General features: G+C 37.9%; 1 protein-coding gene across 3 annotated transcripts in view; it reads left to right on the plus strand.

Annotated features, from left to right (window-relative positions):
* acap3a (ArfGAP with coiled-coil, ankyrin repeat and PH domains 3a) overlaps positions 1 to 14,309 on the plus strand; it is a 58,704-nt gene extending 44,395 nt beyond the window's left edge. The window contains exons 11-25 of one of the 3 annotated variants that reach the window (XM_044120295.1): positions 3,365 to 3,477; positions 3,574 to 3,625; positions 4,411 to 4,511; positions 5,223 to 5,334; positions 5,580 to 5,788; positions 6,788 to 6,857; positions 6,933 to 7,027; positions 7,114 to 7,331; positions 8,167 to 8,256; positions 8,373 to 8,465; positions 8,543 to 8,757; positions 8,918 to 9,027; positions 9,561 to 9,671; positions 9,757 to 9,818; positions 13,556 to 14,309. In XM_044120295.1, the coding sequence (XP_043976230.1) occupies positions 3,365 to 3,477; positions 3,574 to 3,625; positions 4,411 to 4,511; positions 5,223 to 5,334; positions 5,580 to 5,788; positions 6,788 to 6,857; positions 6,933 to 7,027; positions 7,114 to 7,331; positions 8,167 to 8,256; positions 8,373 to 8,465; positions 8,543 to 8,757; positions 8,918 to 9,027; positions 9,561 to 9,671; positions 9,757 to 9,818; positions 13,556 to 13,662 (1,758 nt within the window). In that variant the 3' untranslated portion in view covers positions 13,663 to 14,309. Of the gene's footprint in view, positions 1 to 3,359; positions 3,478 to 3,573; positions 3,626 to 4,410; positions 4,512 to 5,222; positions 5,335 to 5,579; positions 5,789 to 6,787; positions 6,858 to 6,932; positions 7,028 to 7,113; positions 7,332 to 8,166; positions 8,257 to 8,372; positions 8,466 to 8,542; positions 8,758 to 8,917; positions 9,028 to 9,560; positions 9,672 to 9,756; positions 9,819 to 13,555 lie in introns of all 3 variants that reach the window. The other 2 variants (XM_044120311.1, XM_044120303.1) reach the window with 2 other exon arrangements.
* Positions 14,310 to 15,360: the final 1,051 nt, after the last annotated feature.

The following is a 15,360-nucleotide window of genomic DNA, read 5'->3' on the forward strand; positions in this document are numbered from 1 at the left end:
TTGCATTCATCCATTGAAACATCCAAACATTTATTCATTTCAGTCTCTTTTTCCTGTGTCTCCTGTAAATTTATGGAGAACTCATGTATTTAAGCTTTAAAAATATGTCAAAATTTGAGTGAAGCCTCTTGAAATTTGAGCCTGGATGAGTAAAAATGATAGATCCTTTATTGTCCCTCATTGGGAAATTTCTGTACAACAGCAGCAAAGTGACAGCCAATCAAAGCAAGAAGACACATGAATGGACAATATAAACTAAATCAAAGCATAATATTTAGCAAAATAAAATTTATATTTTTTGATTTAGTCATTGACTGGACAGTGGTGCAGTTGGTAGAGCTGTTGCCTTGCACAAGAATGTCCTGGGTTTGATTCCCAGCCCGGGGTCTTTCTGCACGAAGTTTGCATGTTCTCCCTGTGCATGCATGGGTTCTCTCTGGGCGCTCCCGCTTCCTCCCACAGTCCAAAACATGACTGTCAGGTTAATTGGTCTTTCTAAATTCTCCCTAACTGTGAGTGTGAGTGTGTGTGCATGGTTGTTTGTCCTGAATGATTCCGTTTTGCCCTGCGACAGACTGGCAACCTGTCCAGGGTGACCCAGCCTCTCTCCCGGAACGTTAGCTGGAGATAGACACCAGCACCTCCCGACACCACTAGGGACAAGGGTGTAAGAAAATGAATGGCTGGATGATCTAGTCATGAGAAACTATTTTCAAATCGTAATTAATGATGCTTAGAATGGGGTGCTGTGGTGGCGTAGGGGTTAAGCACCACCCACATAAGGAGACCATAGTCCTTGATGCGGTCGTCGCAGGTTCGTTTCCCGGCCTGGTGACATTTGTCGCATGTCTTCCCTCTCTTTCATTACCCACCTTCCTGTCTGAGCACTTTTAAATGAAGGCCACTAGAGCCAACAAAACCTTGAAAAAGAATTCTTGGAATAATTGTTGTATTTTAGTGACCATTTAGCCTAATTTACTTGGAAAGCCATATAACGTAGTTGTCAGGTTTGGTTAAGTTTTGATAAATTCTTTGATTACCTTTAAATTACACGACAGATATGTAAATTAAATACATAATCAAAAGCAGAGTATTTGTTATCTCAACTCAGAACAACTCCAAAAACAGTTGTGTGAAAGATGAGGGAAAATAGAGAGCTGAAACTATTCCTAGTAGAAAGATGAGGGAAAATAGAGAGCTGAAACTATTCCTAGTAGGATGTAGGAATCAATGAATTCCTAAATCTGAAGCTTAAAATCCAGGGAAATGTGTTCTGATGAAACTTGTGCTTGCTCTTTAGGCACATAAAGGAGATGCCAGTAATCCATTTACGTCCAAGGGCTTTCATACAATCTCATTTTCCAATTTAAGTATTAACCTAAGCTTAATGATTTTGACTTACTTTGGCATAATGATTTGAAGGTTGTGGATGCTTTCATGATCAATATGGGATCTGATATTGCATATTTTAGTTGAGGAACAGATGTCACAGTGACACATAAAATCTGCAGTGACAATGAGGCCCAGGGTGATCCTGCAGGTGATTCACACATGGTGCTAACTGGGCAGCATGAGGTGTTCCAGGCATGGTCTGTAGGTTGGCAGGAGCAGCAGGTGGATGACGCATCGCAGCGCGTTTCACTGCATCGTTCCATGTTCCTGCTTGTTCCCACTTGCTACTCAACAATTTTACGTGTTTTGCCCATAACGTTCAGAAGTCTCCTGCTTGTTTAATAATTCACTTGTGCTCTCTTTGGTCTGTGTGACGTTGGGCCGTTAAAAATAGATGATCTTTGTTGTAGAAGTAGAGAGTTTTCAGAGCAGCACAGCAGTGCGTTTCTGTTTCTGATGTCCTGCTCTTCATTTAAGGCAGTGAAGGTAAGTTGCTTGTTTTTTACATGATCTGTTGGAGTCTGAAGCAAGCAGAGTCTCTGTAGATGTTAAATGTAGCTTGCTGAGGTTTTTGTTTGGTAGTCTTGGCTGCTGTCCAGGGTGGATTCCTGCTGGGTCACCATGGGTTTGAACATCTAACCTTCAGCAAGAGAGGCACACTGAAACAGCTGCAACTAATGCAAACCAAGCAGATCTGCTACTAGTTTCTGGGTCAGGAGCAGCTGAAGTGTTGCGTTGTAAATTAAAATGTTTGCGGTCTTGGATACGGTGGCAGCTGTATGGTAATTAGCTGTAATCCCCAGGCTCAGGCTGCAGTGCACAGGGGTCAGAACGTGAGTGTTGGAAATACTCTCCAGAGTTCGGTAGCTTAGAGATCCTGCAGTTAGAAAGTGGGGAAAGACATGATCCTACTCTCAGACTTCGGCTCCACAGACTCTGGTTTATAGCTGTGGAGGTTTTTGAAGATTTTTCCATGTTGCTGAAATATTTCCAGTGTTTAAAAATGAAGATATTTTGTCGGTGGAATCGCAGCTTGGTAGGTTGCCTTCTATTTCTAAACATTTCTTTGTTTCTAGAAGACATTTGATAGTATTCTATAAATTATTTGCCTTTTTTCATCCATATTTATTTGATTCCCTGCTGTTAGTTCAGATTAAACTTTATTTTTTCACTAAAATATTGTTCTTGATTTCTTCTTTCAACTTTTGTACAAACATATTTTGCTGGAAATAAACAGGAAGCCGTGGGAAATAAAAACAAGAGGACTCTGAGCCAGATAGACATAATACAGTGCTTTGCGTGAGAGGTTTATACATCTTTAACTTTATCTCATTGCCACATCAAGCCATTAACATCACTGTTTTGTTTAGGATTTTATATATGACAGACCAGCTCTACTTAGTGCATTACCGTGAACCAGAAAGTTTTTAAATTCTGAAAAGTGTACCCACACTTTAGAGAAAAATAAAAAATAAACAAGTCACTTTCTCTTTGTAGATGTTCTTGTCAAAAGTCACAATTTGCATATATAAAAAATTTAATAAATGTTTTTTTACTGCATATATGCCTTTTATGATTTTACAAACATAATTTAGACTTCTGAAACCTTTTAGGACTTTGCATATCCTTCATAGCATTTTGCTAAGTCTATAACTCAGTGTTGTGGTGCTTGCAGAGGAAATGAGGAATTTTATAGCAATCTGGAATCAGATAGTCGGGATCAGGCTTCCTCATCTGCTAAGTTATATCATGCCACCTGCATGAACAGAGAAAAAAAACCCATTTATTTTTACACATGATTACGAAGTTTAAAATGATTCAGTTTGTCTAATGTGTATAATGCTCAGCAAACAGTGAAAGTTGCTGGTATTCAAGAGGAATCCACCTGCAGCCTCTTTGCAGGGTTTCCTGTCCTTTGTTGAGTGTTTAACTTCCTTTAACATCCAGAATTAAAATTCTTTCCCTTCTGCAGGATTTTTCATATGACGACTCGAAGGTGGAGTTCAACGTGGATGCCCCTAGTGGCGTGGTGATGGAGGGCTACTTGTTCAAAAGGGCTAGTAACGCCTTCAAGACCTGGAACAGGTAACCGCCATGGCGAATCATTTATTCAGCAAGTCAAATATTTACAATCATTCAAATGGCTTAATTTATTGCTTTCCCTCTCTGTTTCTGTTACAGACGGTGGTTCTCCATTCAGAACAATCAGCTAGTCTATCAGAAGAAGTTGAAGGCAAGTCCATTTATCTTTAAACCACCAGCTTAAGATAAAAGCAGTAATATATGTTGATGTTGCAGTGATCTTTTCTGAAATCTGTGTGTTTGAATTCGAGGATATATGTGAAAAATATTTCTGCAGAAAGATTTGAGATACTAGCAGATATCTGTTGACACTTTGCTGGTGGGGATTTGTGGATCCCAGTAGAGCTGTTTGTTCTCTTAGAACTCATTTCAATCTGTAGAGACTCAGACAGACAAAGGGAAACCATTAGAAAAGTTTAATGACAATATGATTTAAATCTTTGGCGCCTGGGCCCCGGCTAAGGACATTGATCATCGCAAACTTTGCGATGGGCTTGGATGAGCATTCCGTATGCTGAGAGGAACGTCATCCCCCCGGGACCCGGCACTGGTGGTGGAGGCGATGAAGGATGTGGCCTGATGCTGAGCGAGTGGAGGTGAAGGGGTGGAGGTGGGTTGAGCTCTGCTGGAAAGCGCACGACGCCATGGATGGCTGTCCTTATCCTTATCAGCTGGGGCTTGGACGGTGATTGGACGTGACGAGTCTTTGACCGGCGTTGAGCAATCAACGGTGATGAGCCGGAAGTTCCGGCTGGATGATGCAGGAGGGGCTAAAAGAGTCTTCCAGCTTGAATTTACGCCTAGGCTTCATTTCAATAGATGGAGAACTTGTACTGATTTCCTTTTGCAGGAAGCATATCAGGGACAGAAAAGCTGTTCTCCTCTGCTATTACTGTTTCATGTTGGGAAATATAACGAGTCATTTTGTGTGAACAGGATGTTCTAACGGTGGTAGTGGAAGACCTCCGATTGTGTTCTGTTAAACCATATGAGGACATCGAGAGGAGGTTCTGCTTTGAGGTCGTCTCCCCGTTCAAGTAAGGAATACTTGAAAGGGGTATGCTTTGATTTGTTTTGGGGAAAGACCATCAAGAAAAAAAATTCCCTAGATTATGGTTCATTGTGACATTTCTCCAAACATATATTTTTGCCTTTTCTTCACCTGTTTCTTTCTGGGGAAATCCTTATAATAAAAAGAAATTAAGACCTTCAAATGTCTTAAATTCATTAAAAAATTTTATTTGGCCTTAAATTTAACAACAGGTCTTAAATTTTGTCATGGCAGTCGCATTTAAATAAGTTATTTTCTTGTGAGTCTTTAAGAATCACACCCGAAACCCGCATATACTTTCTCTTAGCCGTCTAAGAGAACATCAACCAACAATGAAATCTTCCAGCAAAATCAAACAGACCAACCATCTAAGGATCCAAGCACCCAACAGATGAACCCATGAACAGCTATCTATCCAATATATCTAACTAAATAAACATCCAAAAGACCAACCAACAACATATAGCTCCTACAATCCACTCAACTAACCATATAGCACCTAACAGAAAAGCCTAAATATCAACTAGCCATCTAACAATCCAACCAGCCAACAAATAGTCCAACCAGAACTCCCATCAAACCGTCTAGCCAATTGAAATCATTATATCAATGATTATATCAATGACCCAACCAACCATCAAATTTCAACACACCGCCCAATGCACATTCAAAACAGACCAATCAATTTGTGTTACAGGAGCTGCATGCTTCAGGCTGAGTCTGAGAAGCTAAGACAGGCTTGGATTCAGGCGGTTCAAGCCAGCATTGCTTCAGCGTACAGAGAGAGCCCTGACACTTTCTACATAGAGGTGAGTCATCACTTGGTCATGAATAATTTGAGGGCAACGTTTACAGGTTGTTTATGAGATTTCACCACATGTTTGTGTTTCAGGGCTGTTAAACACATGACTCTAATTATTGTAATTGGATACAGTTTTACTAAGGTTTTCCTTTTCATTCTGTTTTAAATGTGCTGATTTTTAGGTCACTTTTGGGGTGCATCTGAAATTCAACATATCTTGCCGTCCTGATGGATTTTTATATCTAATTTCAGCATCTGGACAGAACTGCCTCTCCGTCCACCAGCAGCATTGATTCAGCCAGCGAGCCGCGGGAGCGCAGCGCCCGGGGTGAGACAATCCTGCAGCGCATCCAGAGCCTGCCGGGGAACGAGCAGTGCTGCGACTGCGGTCAGGCCGACCCGCGCTGGGCCTCCATCAACCTGGGCATCCTGCTGTGCATCGAGTGCTCCGGCATCCACAGGTGGGAAACAGAGGAACACATGCGAGCAATAGCTAACTCAAACTGTCTTTTTAGAACAAAAAAACAACAGGCTGAGGTTGACTAATGCTGAAAATATTCAATTAGTCATAGACCTGCTGAAGGAAGTTTTCCACAGTGCTTTTCTGGGAAATAAAGGAATTCGATTTTGGGGTTTTTTATTAGATTTGGACGATTTAGAAGATTGAAAGACGAAAGTTAGATAATGGGGAAAAAAAATTAGCTTAAAACATCCACCCATCCATCTTTCTGTCCATCCACCCATCCGTCTGTTCATCTACCCATCCATCTTTCTGTCCGTCCACTCATCCAAATACAAAAAATAATAATCCTCACAAAACTTGAAATGCAGCTTTTTTTGTTCACCAGACTAGAAAAATATACTAAACACTTTGTGTCCAATTGTAGGCAATTACAAACATAGTTAGGGTTCAGGAAACATAATAAAAGCCCTACAAGTATTTAGAAAAACCCAGGTTATTATGTCATAAGATTACCCTGAAAGCATATCCTCATGTGTTGTTTTTAACAGAGTAGATAGCTGCAAAAAGCTAATTTATGCTCCCTAAATCAGCTTGTTTTTGTTTGAGACCTTTTGTTACATTAATTCAGTGTCAGAATTAAAAAAAACCTGAAACAGTCTGCAGGATTTGCATGTTTTCCTTTGAAGTAGACCCATTTTTCTTTTTACTCCCACCTGTTGAATATGCATGCTCCCTCTCCAGGCTCGTCCTCTCACAGTTGGGGTCAGACGTGCTCTTTTGTCACAATACAGTTTTCTTTCTAACATACCACTGTTGCCCAGATACTAGACAGTAATTTGCATCACATTAGGCGTCTGGAATAACAGAATATGTGACTAATCTGTTTACCTTCCTTCCTCCACAAAAGAGGAATAACGGCTGCATTTCTTTTCTTGAATCAACGTCCATCTCCCGCTTCAACTTGGCATAGTATGACATTGAAATGCTTTTATTCCAGGAGTCTTGGGGTCCACTGTTCAAAAGTGCGTTCCTTGACACTTGACTCATGGGAACCAGAGTTATTAAAGGTATGGTTAATTCTTTGAATACTTTGACATTTTGTGTTTTTACAGATTATCGATGTTTATTTTATTTCGTTGCAGCTGATGTGTGAGCTTGGAAACAGTGTCATCAACCACATATATGAAGGTTCATACCAAGAACAGGGTCTGAAGAAACCATTACCATCCAGCTCAAGGTAAAGATGTGTAAAAATGCAGCAAGCTTGTATTTGAAATATTATTTCTGAGGCAGTAAAATTAATTGAAACCTGTTTTGGTGCAGGCAGGAAAAAGAGGCATGGATTAGAGCGAAGTATGTGGAGAAGAAATTCCTGAAGAAGCTGGGCTCCACTGAGGTCCTCGTCAATGGGAAGAGAAAGTCGGAGAGGCACTGGAGTGTGAAGAAATGCCGGAGGCACAACAGCGCCACCACTGTTCCCAAAACACAGAGAAAATACAGACAAGAGCCTGGCAGCACCTCCCCTTCTGCTCTCTCAATAGGCAAGTCTAGAAATCCAGTTGTTTTTATTTTTAGTCATTACAGAATTTAGAAACATTGACAGAGTTTCTGTAAAAACAAAGTACACCCTTCATCAGCTCTGGAGTCTTATCGTAAGGACATAGTTACAATTATGTAGTTTTTACAAGTCCTAAAAAACATAAAAATATATTTGAAAGTAGGGCTGAAACAATTAATCAGATTAATCGTGAACTCCTCAAGTGTCATAGTTTTGGCTTCAGCTGGTTCAAATTCTGTAAAAGAAAAAATCTCCTATTAAACACTTTTTCTATCCAGCAATTAGACAAAGAAATCAATTGATCAACCTTTCTCTGTATTGATGTGAAGTTGAACAAAAAAGGGCCAAGCTTTTAACATGTTGAAGTTAAGAAAAAGCTGAATATCTTAAAACTCAGACAATTTAAAACTCAGAAAATTTCCAAAAGTCCAAAAGTTTTTTTCTTGTAAATTTTAGTCTTTTCAAACTCAGAAAGTTTTTTCTAATAAAATTTTGAGATTAATTTCAGAACTTCTGAGTTTTTTCGCAGAAATGCACTGCATTGTGCACATCCCTTGGATTGATAATAATTGCACAATATTTTCTGTGTCATCATTACTATTATTGTTGTTATTGTTAATCTTTATACACTTTAAGACCGATTATTGTATTAACCTTTATTCCTGATGCTGCTGAATTTGCACCATTGCGAGGAAATCAAAGCGGTTTGTATTCTAAAAGAGGGTGTACTTTGTTTTTACTGTATTGTAGAGAATGGACCACAGAATCATTGGGATGTATAACACTTAACTTGCGTTGTTCATTTGTCTCTATCACAGCAGCAGCCAAATTCAGACGAGAATCTTTGTTTTGTCCTGATGAGCTGGATTCTCTCTTCTCTTACTTTGATAATGGATCTGGTCCTCGAAGTGAGTTTGTTGCTTTTTATACTCCAACATTCAATCACAGACCCATATGGGAACATTGTGAGAATAACCAGAAATCTTGAGAAAGCAGATGCATTAAATTAACTTTCTTTCTGCAGGTTTGAGTAGCGACAGTGGCTTGGGAGGCAGCACAGACGGAAGTACGGACATCCTGGTGTTTGGCTCGGTGGTGGACAGCGTCACAGAGGAGGGTAGGTCTCATTTGAGAAGGTTGATGTGACAGCTACGGGGTTTGGTGAGCAGCTCCATATACTTATATGATCTGCAGAGCGCGAAGTGTCTGAAGAGTCGAGCGGTGAGACTGAGGCTGAGACTTCAGACCCGGAAGACACGAGGGAGATGGATCCTGGAACGCTGCTCTATAAAGCCTCTAAAGCTCGCAACCTGCCCATCATGGCGGAAGCTCTAGCACATGGCGCCGACGTTAATTTGGTCAACGACGAGGACGAAGGAAAGACGCCTCTTATACAAGCTGTTACTGGGGTGAGTTAGTCTAGACAAACTGTTCCTATAATGTTCAACTCTTAATGGTGATAATTTATTTTAAAATGTGACTGAAATTATCCCTAACTGTAAATATGTTCAGCTATTTTTGCTCTATTGTTTTTAGCAATAAATTGTTTAACTTCTAACTTTGTTTTAGGGTTCTCTGGTTGCCTGTGAGTTCCTGTTGCAGAACGCTGCTGATGTGAACCAAAGAGATGCAAGAGGGAGGGGGCCCTTGTACCACGCTACTTATCTGGGACACACAGGGTGAGTCAAAATATACCATTTCCCATTTCTGCTCTAAAATGTGTGTGGACAAGTTTATAACTAGTCTTAACACAGTTTATACATGATTTAAATAATGTGACTCCTTAGCATTTTAATATCAAAACAGCTTTAAGAGATGTTGTTTATATAGATGATAACATAAAGTATAATTAATTGAAAATCAAAGTGATGTTTTGATCATTTTGATTTAGTTACAAGTTCTGAGTACTCCACTTTGCACCAAAAGCTACTTGATTGATGAACTGAAAAAGCAGGAGGGATTCTGATGAGGTCCTCTCAACTGATTCATGTGTTTATTGGGAGACTGTTGGGCTACTTTGTGTAAATTACCAATAAGCTTCTAAATGAAGAAAAATCACATAGGGGGTTCCCCTAGGCTCCCTTCTCAGGATACCTTTAATTACTATCTGCATGTTCTACATAGCTTTGATTTGAGAGTTTTTACTTACCGTAGTCTTATTCGCTCAGTTATCGTTTGCTGTTTTTGACTCCAGTTTTTTGTGTATTTCCAGGCAGGTTTGTTTGTTCCTCAAAAGAGGAGCTGCACAGAATGATGGAGATGAAGACGGCCAGGACCCTTTGAGCATAGCCGTGCAGCAAGCCAATGCAGATATAGTCACGCTGTATGTTAATGGACTAAAACACTTCAGATCCAGTTTTGGTATAAAATTCAGAGTCTGATCCTGTTGTTTTTTGGGTTTTTCTCAGACTGCGACTGGCCAGGATGAATGATGAAATGCGGGAGTCAGAGGGGCCCTTCGGACAGCCAGGTCAATACCCGATCAGCAGCCCCACCGAGCAGCAGTATAAGAAGTGCATTCAGGAGTTTATCTGCATCCATATAGCAGACTGCTAATCAGGTTCAGTCAGGGTCATTTGGCATTTAGGGTTTTCTATACTCACCAGAATATCCTTGCCATGCTGTGTCTGAGGAATTTCTATACCTTAAACCGTTCCGCAGTCATTTCCTCTCTCACACTTCAGCTCGAACTTTGTGTTGATCTCCAACATTGATGTCAATCTTGACCAACTAATTGAAAAAATAAAGATTTCAACGCAGATGATTTTTGAGCACAAATAGATTCTGTTCAAGTTCACAGATTTTAGTCCTTAAGTTGCCGCAGAAATTCACTAATGCTTTTAATCAGTCAACAAATGTCAGGTTCATTCAACCAATCTCAGGCTGAATGAACCTCCTTGAAGTTGTGAGTTCATGTGAAGATGTTAGTTTTTCTTTCATGCTGTTTTTAAGTAAAACTTTGTCATCCTTGCAGTGACAAGACATATAAAACCTGATCCTAACTGTGACCAAATGATTATCAGAGTTGTTTCTATGTATTGATCAGCAAACTGATCAAGTGAAGCTTTTATGATGCACTTTTGTGACAAACGGGGATTTCATTTTCTCTAATTTTATTCTTGTCAAAACGTTCTGAGCAATGGTGCAATAACTTTTTTAGTACCTTTTGTATACAGACACAGACAGTATTCTGTTTTCATTAGAACATTTTTATAGTTTAATTTATTCACTTGTTGGTGGATTTATTTTTGCTTGTTAAGCTGCACTGGAAGATGGGATTTTTAAAACATTAAATGGATTTTAGAGAAAATCCATTGTATAAAAGTTAATCTGTAAAATGTTTGTTTAAATGTTTTATTACAACTATACAACAAGTGCAGTTGTTCTTATTTCCAATGCATGAGAAGATGTTGACTCTGTCCTCCAAATTCTCATTGATTCTCAGTTACTGCATTTAGTATTGCTAAATAATGTTGGCATTTACATTTTTTTGCCAAAATATAGTGGAGCATGTTTTAAATATTTGTTCCATTTAGGATTCTTTTTCCTGCTATTGCTGCCTGGATAGTAAGTTATTTGGGTTTAGTTTTGACCAAAGAAAGAGAAAAGCCAGCAGTTTTCAAACACCTTTTCCTTATTTCTAGTAAGACATGAATGTGTTTTTTTTTTTTAACTGTACATAAATTGGATGGGGGCTACAATTTGGAGTTATGCTACATTTATTGATTCCATGTTTCATGACATATTGGTACAATCATAACTGAGGTGCAAAATTTGCACATATGGAAACTGAAATGCATGTTTTGGTTTTGCTATTATAAAATAGATCACTGGAACTTTAAGATGGAACTGTTTCAACACTCCATTGTTGCTTTATATTGGATTACCTATTGTCTCTGTTTTAAGTTTCACATCAAAAACGAACACTAAAGTTGTTTCATCAGCTTTAGAGCTAATATCCTGCCTTTAGTCTGTCGCATTGTACAATGATCATATAATGTTTGGCATTTTGTTTAAAGTTAAATAGTTCACTAGCTGGAATCTTGCTAATAGTTAGGATAATCAAGCTAATGCTAATATGTTTATGTTACATACAAAGCTCACAGATGTGCTGATTTTCACTTTTTAGCTTTAAAGACAATTTATATTTTCCAGTGAGCTTCGCTTTTTTTTAGTGCACATTAGAAAAATGCCATTTTCTTATGAAGAATCAACCTAGATCCACAACGCTCCCATTGCTAGTCTTTCAGTCTTGGTTTACATAGTTTGCTAGCTGTCAAAAGTAAAGTTCAAAACTGTGAAAAATTGAGGAAAGATCTACTTTTTATTCGACTGACATTTCTTCTTACTTTCGGTTCGAGATGGAGAATATATATTTTTCTAAACCACATCCATATTTTTTTGCACAGTCGCTAGTTTGTATTTACCACCACTAAATATTTTTGCAGGCGTTTGTGGGGACGAGAGGAGCAGCCCTCTCATTTTCTCTTCTTTCTCATTATTGATAGACCAGAAGCACTTTTTCATGCAGCCTTTTTCTAATTTGTTGGCGGTATCTCACAACAAAATTCCTAGTTTTCAAGTGAAAAATGTTGTGACTAACAGTCATTTCCAATAAGCCAATGAACGATTATGTGTTGTATACATTGTGGTGTGTGTACAGTGACTGTAGTGAATACTAATTTCTATTAACACATCTTTCTTTTGGCATCTCTTTTTCTAACTTCCTCATATATGTTTTTTTTTTACTTTTTGTCTGTTATCTGTAAAACTTATTTGAATAGTGCAATAAATGTTTCTCTAAATATTCTGTACTTGTGCTTATTAACTCTATATATGTATTCCTTCTGTTTTCTTTGAAATGATACTGAAAATAAACAATGTGTGTCTAAACACTAACCTCTTTGTGTTGTGACTAACCTTATTACTATTTCTTTGCTAAAAGTTGAAGAACTATCTTCAAGTGCATGACCTAATTACTATGCACAATTGACATAAAACCTATCTGTCAAAACCTCCACGAGAAAGTCATAGAGCCTTGATAAAGTAATAATTTTCCTTGTAGTTTTCCACATGTTGTCATTTTAATTAAAACTACAAGCATGTCTTATATTGTGATTTTATGTGACAGATCATCATAAAACATCAGCCTCCCTGTGTCTGCAGGAAAAATCCGACCTATGATATGATGCCTTAGCACAATGATGAGTGGCACTGGATTTTATTTCGAGACATCAGATCAAAGAACAATTGTATGCCACACTTTTCAGATTTAATTCGTAAATATAAGTTGAAAACCATGTCACATCTTCCTACCATTTTACAAAAGTGCTCTGCTCTTTTTCTCAATCACAAGAAAATTCTAATGAAATAGTTTGAAGTTTGTGAATGTCTGGTAGGAAAATATGAAGTTCCAGGGTAGAAGAATATTGACTCTGTCAATTCAGCTTAATTCAAGTTATTTATATTACACCATTTTGCAAGTGTTTCAAAACCAGCATACTTAGTTACAGCAATCCTGTAACATACTGTAACATAGGCAAACATCATATAAACTTTTCATTACAAGCTTGCTGCTTTTAATATACTTTCTGCAATCCAAACGGGAACCTAAAACAATAACTTAGTATGGAAAAAAGCATTAATTATACAACTTTGATCAGCTTTGAATAAAGTTAAATCAAACACGTGATTTTTTTTGTACTTTAAGATAAAAGTTTGAGTAAAAATAAGAAAGAAATGGGTGGAAGAGTGAAGCTTTGAGGAGCTGAGGTTAAGCATCCAAAGTGAGGGAAAATTTAAAAGAAACGGATAATGTGTGTTAAAAATAGGGAGTGGCAAAAAAGTAGTAATAGTAAAATTGCAAATGCTTTTCTTCTGAGCACCAAGTTTGAAACTTGATAAAAGTTTAAAGTTTGTTTCCCTTTCACATTGCAACTCCTGGAAGCTTTTTCAGACACAGGCACGGCTGCTTTTGTTGTGTGTATGTATTCAATGGTTACCGTAGCAACGAGAGGGATGAATGCCCAGTATTTGGGAAGCTGAATGAGGGAAAGCTTCAGGGTGCCTCAAAACCTTCTTTTCTGTGTTTTCTCTTCTTTTCCCCCTTGTATTTTATTTTGTGGCCATTCAAAGATATATAAAAAAGATCCTGGTCTCATGAGATAATTTTTCATTGATGTTTCTTTGTTGTTTGTGTCCTACTAGGAGACACAACATACATTGACATCTTCAGAGAGTTTTCCCATATGGCCTCCCACAACCCGGAGAAGCTGAAGCGTAGGAGTTTGCATTTCCGACACTCCTTCAGGTAGTCCTCTGAATATCTGGAGAGGAAGGCTGCCTCCCCTTCATACTTGAGATTCAATAACAAGTGACCTGGAGGAAGAATCTGAAGCTATTCATCATTCATCATAGTGTGCCACTTCCTATCCCGCCTTAAAAATGTGCTTAATTATGTCTCAGAAAAGACTTTTTTGGTAGGACAATGTTTTTTGTTTTTTGAGGATTTGCTGGTCTTCTCCTTTTCAATATGACTATAAAAACATTATTATTCCTTCAAAAAGTTTGATAATTACTTGTTTTGCCTGTAATGGTATATATTTACCAATTTATTCTGTCTGGATCATTGAAGGAATCTCATTATTACCTTATTTTTCTACATGCATGCATTACATTTCATACTTAAACTTTCAAATACAGCTAGGAAGTGTTACATTAGCCATCATTATTATCATATTCTTCCAGTGTTATTTAATCTGCCGTCTATTTTGATGATAAATGTCTTCTATTTTGCATTGACTACGCTGGTCTAGTCCTTGTAAAATTTTTGTTTGAATGTAACTTGCTTTACCACTATGAGATGAGGTCTTTTTGTCCTGTAAGCATGCTGGAGAAGCAAAATAAAATGTTAATATATCTTGAATGAGAGACGAGTGCAAATAAAAACTTTTCTTTCACATTCTTGTGCGTTTTCTTATTTGGTGAACAGCAGTGCCCTTCAGTGGTCATATTGGTCATTACTACAACATAGATTCAACAGATTTTGAATTATTGTTTCAAGAACACCCCGCCTCTCGCCCAAAACGTTCGCTGGAGATAGGCACCAGCACCCCTCCTGATCCCACTATGGACAAGGGTGTACATAAAATGGATGGATGGATGGATGGATGGATAGATGGATGGATGGATGGATGGATGGATGGATAGATGGATGGATGGATGGATAGATGGATAGATGGATGGATGGATAGATGGATGGATGGATGATGGATAGATGGATGGATGGATGGATGGATAGATGGATGGATGGATGGATAGATGGATGGATGGATGGATGGATAGATGGATGGATGGATAGATGGATGGATGGGTTTCAAGAACATTTTACAGATGTCAATAACTATCTGAACCTTTTGTGTGTTTATCTGCAGCAGCTCGCCTCAATGTCAAGATACAAATACATTAATAATGAACTTCAAGAATAAATTATTGGTTTCAGATGGTTTAAACTTTACATGATTATTTCTGGTAAATCCAAAGTCTATCATTTCACAGTGTGAAAGACTACTTGCGTGGTTCAAAAAAGTGGAAGATTATTTTTTGCCACTCGTTTCAGAAAGTGAAGCTGATGTTATTTTGTTTAATTAATTATTTTGATGATTATGGGTTGCACATTTTGAAAAGAAACCCAAAATTCTGTATGCATGTATTCCCCTTCGCTCTCTCTCTTATTTCCTGCTCCTTTATTGCATAACAAGGCCAGTAGATACCATAAAAAATCTCAAAATAAATAAATAAAACAAAACAAACTTTATTACATTTGTTAAATCAATTGGATAATTCAAATGGAAGTTAAAAAATTAATCAATTCTGTAATAATTTCTTAAATTTAAATTAATTAATTTATTCTTTATTAAATTGGAACAAAATGAGTGCCAAGTGTTTACATTACAGTCCTAAAAGGTCTTAGGAGAGGTAGAATTTGGTCTGATTATTTTTCAAGTCTCCGG

This window comes from Gambusia affinis, linkage group LG01 (genome assembly GCF_019740435.1).
Source record: "Gambusia affinis linkage group LG01, SWU_Gaff_1.0, whole genome shotgun sequence".
Classification (NCBI taxonomy): Eukaryota; Metazoa; Chordata; class Actinopteri; order Cyprinodontiformes; family Poeciliidae; genus Gambusia; species Gambusia affinis.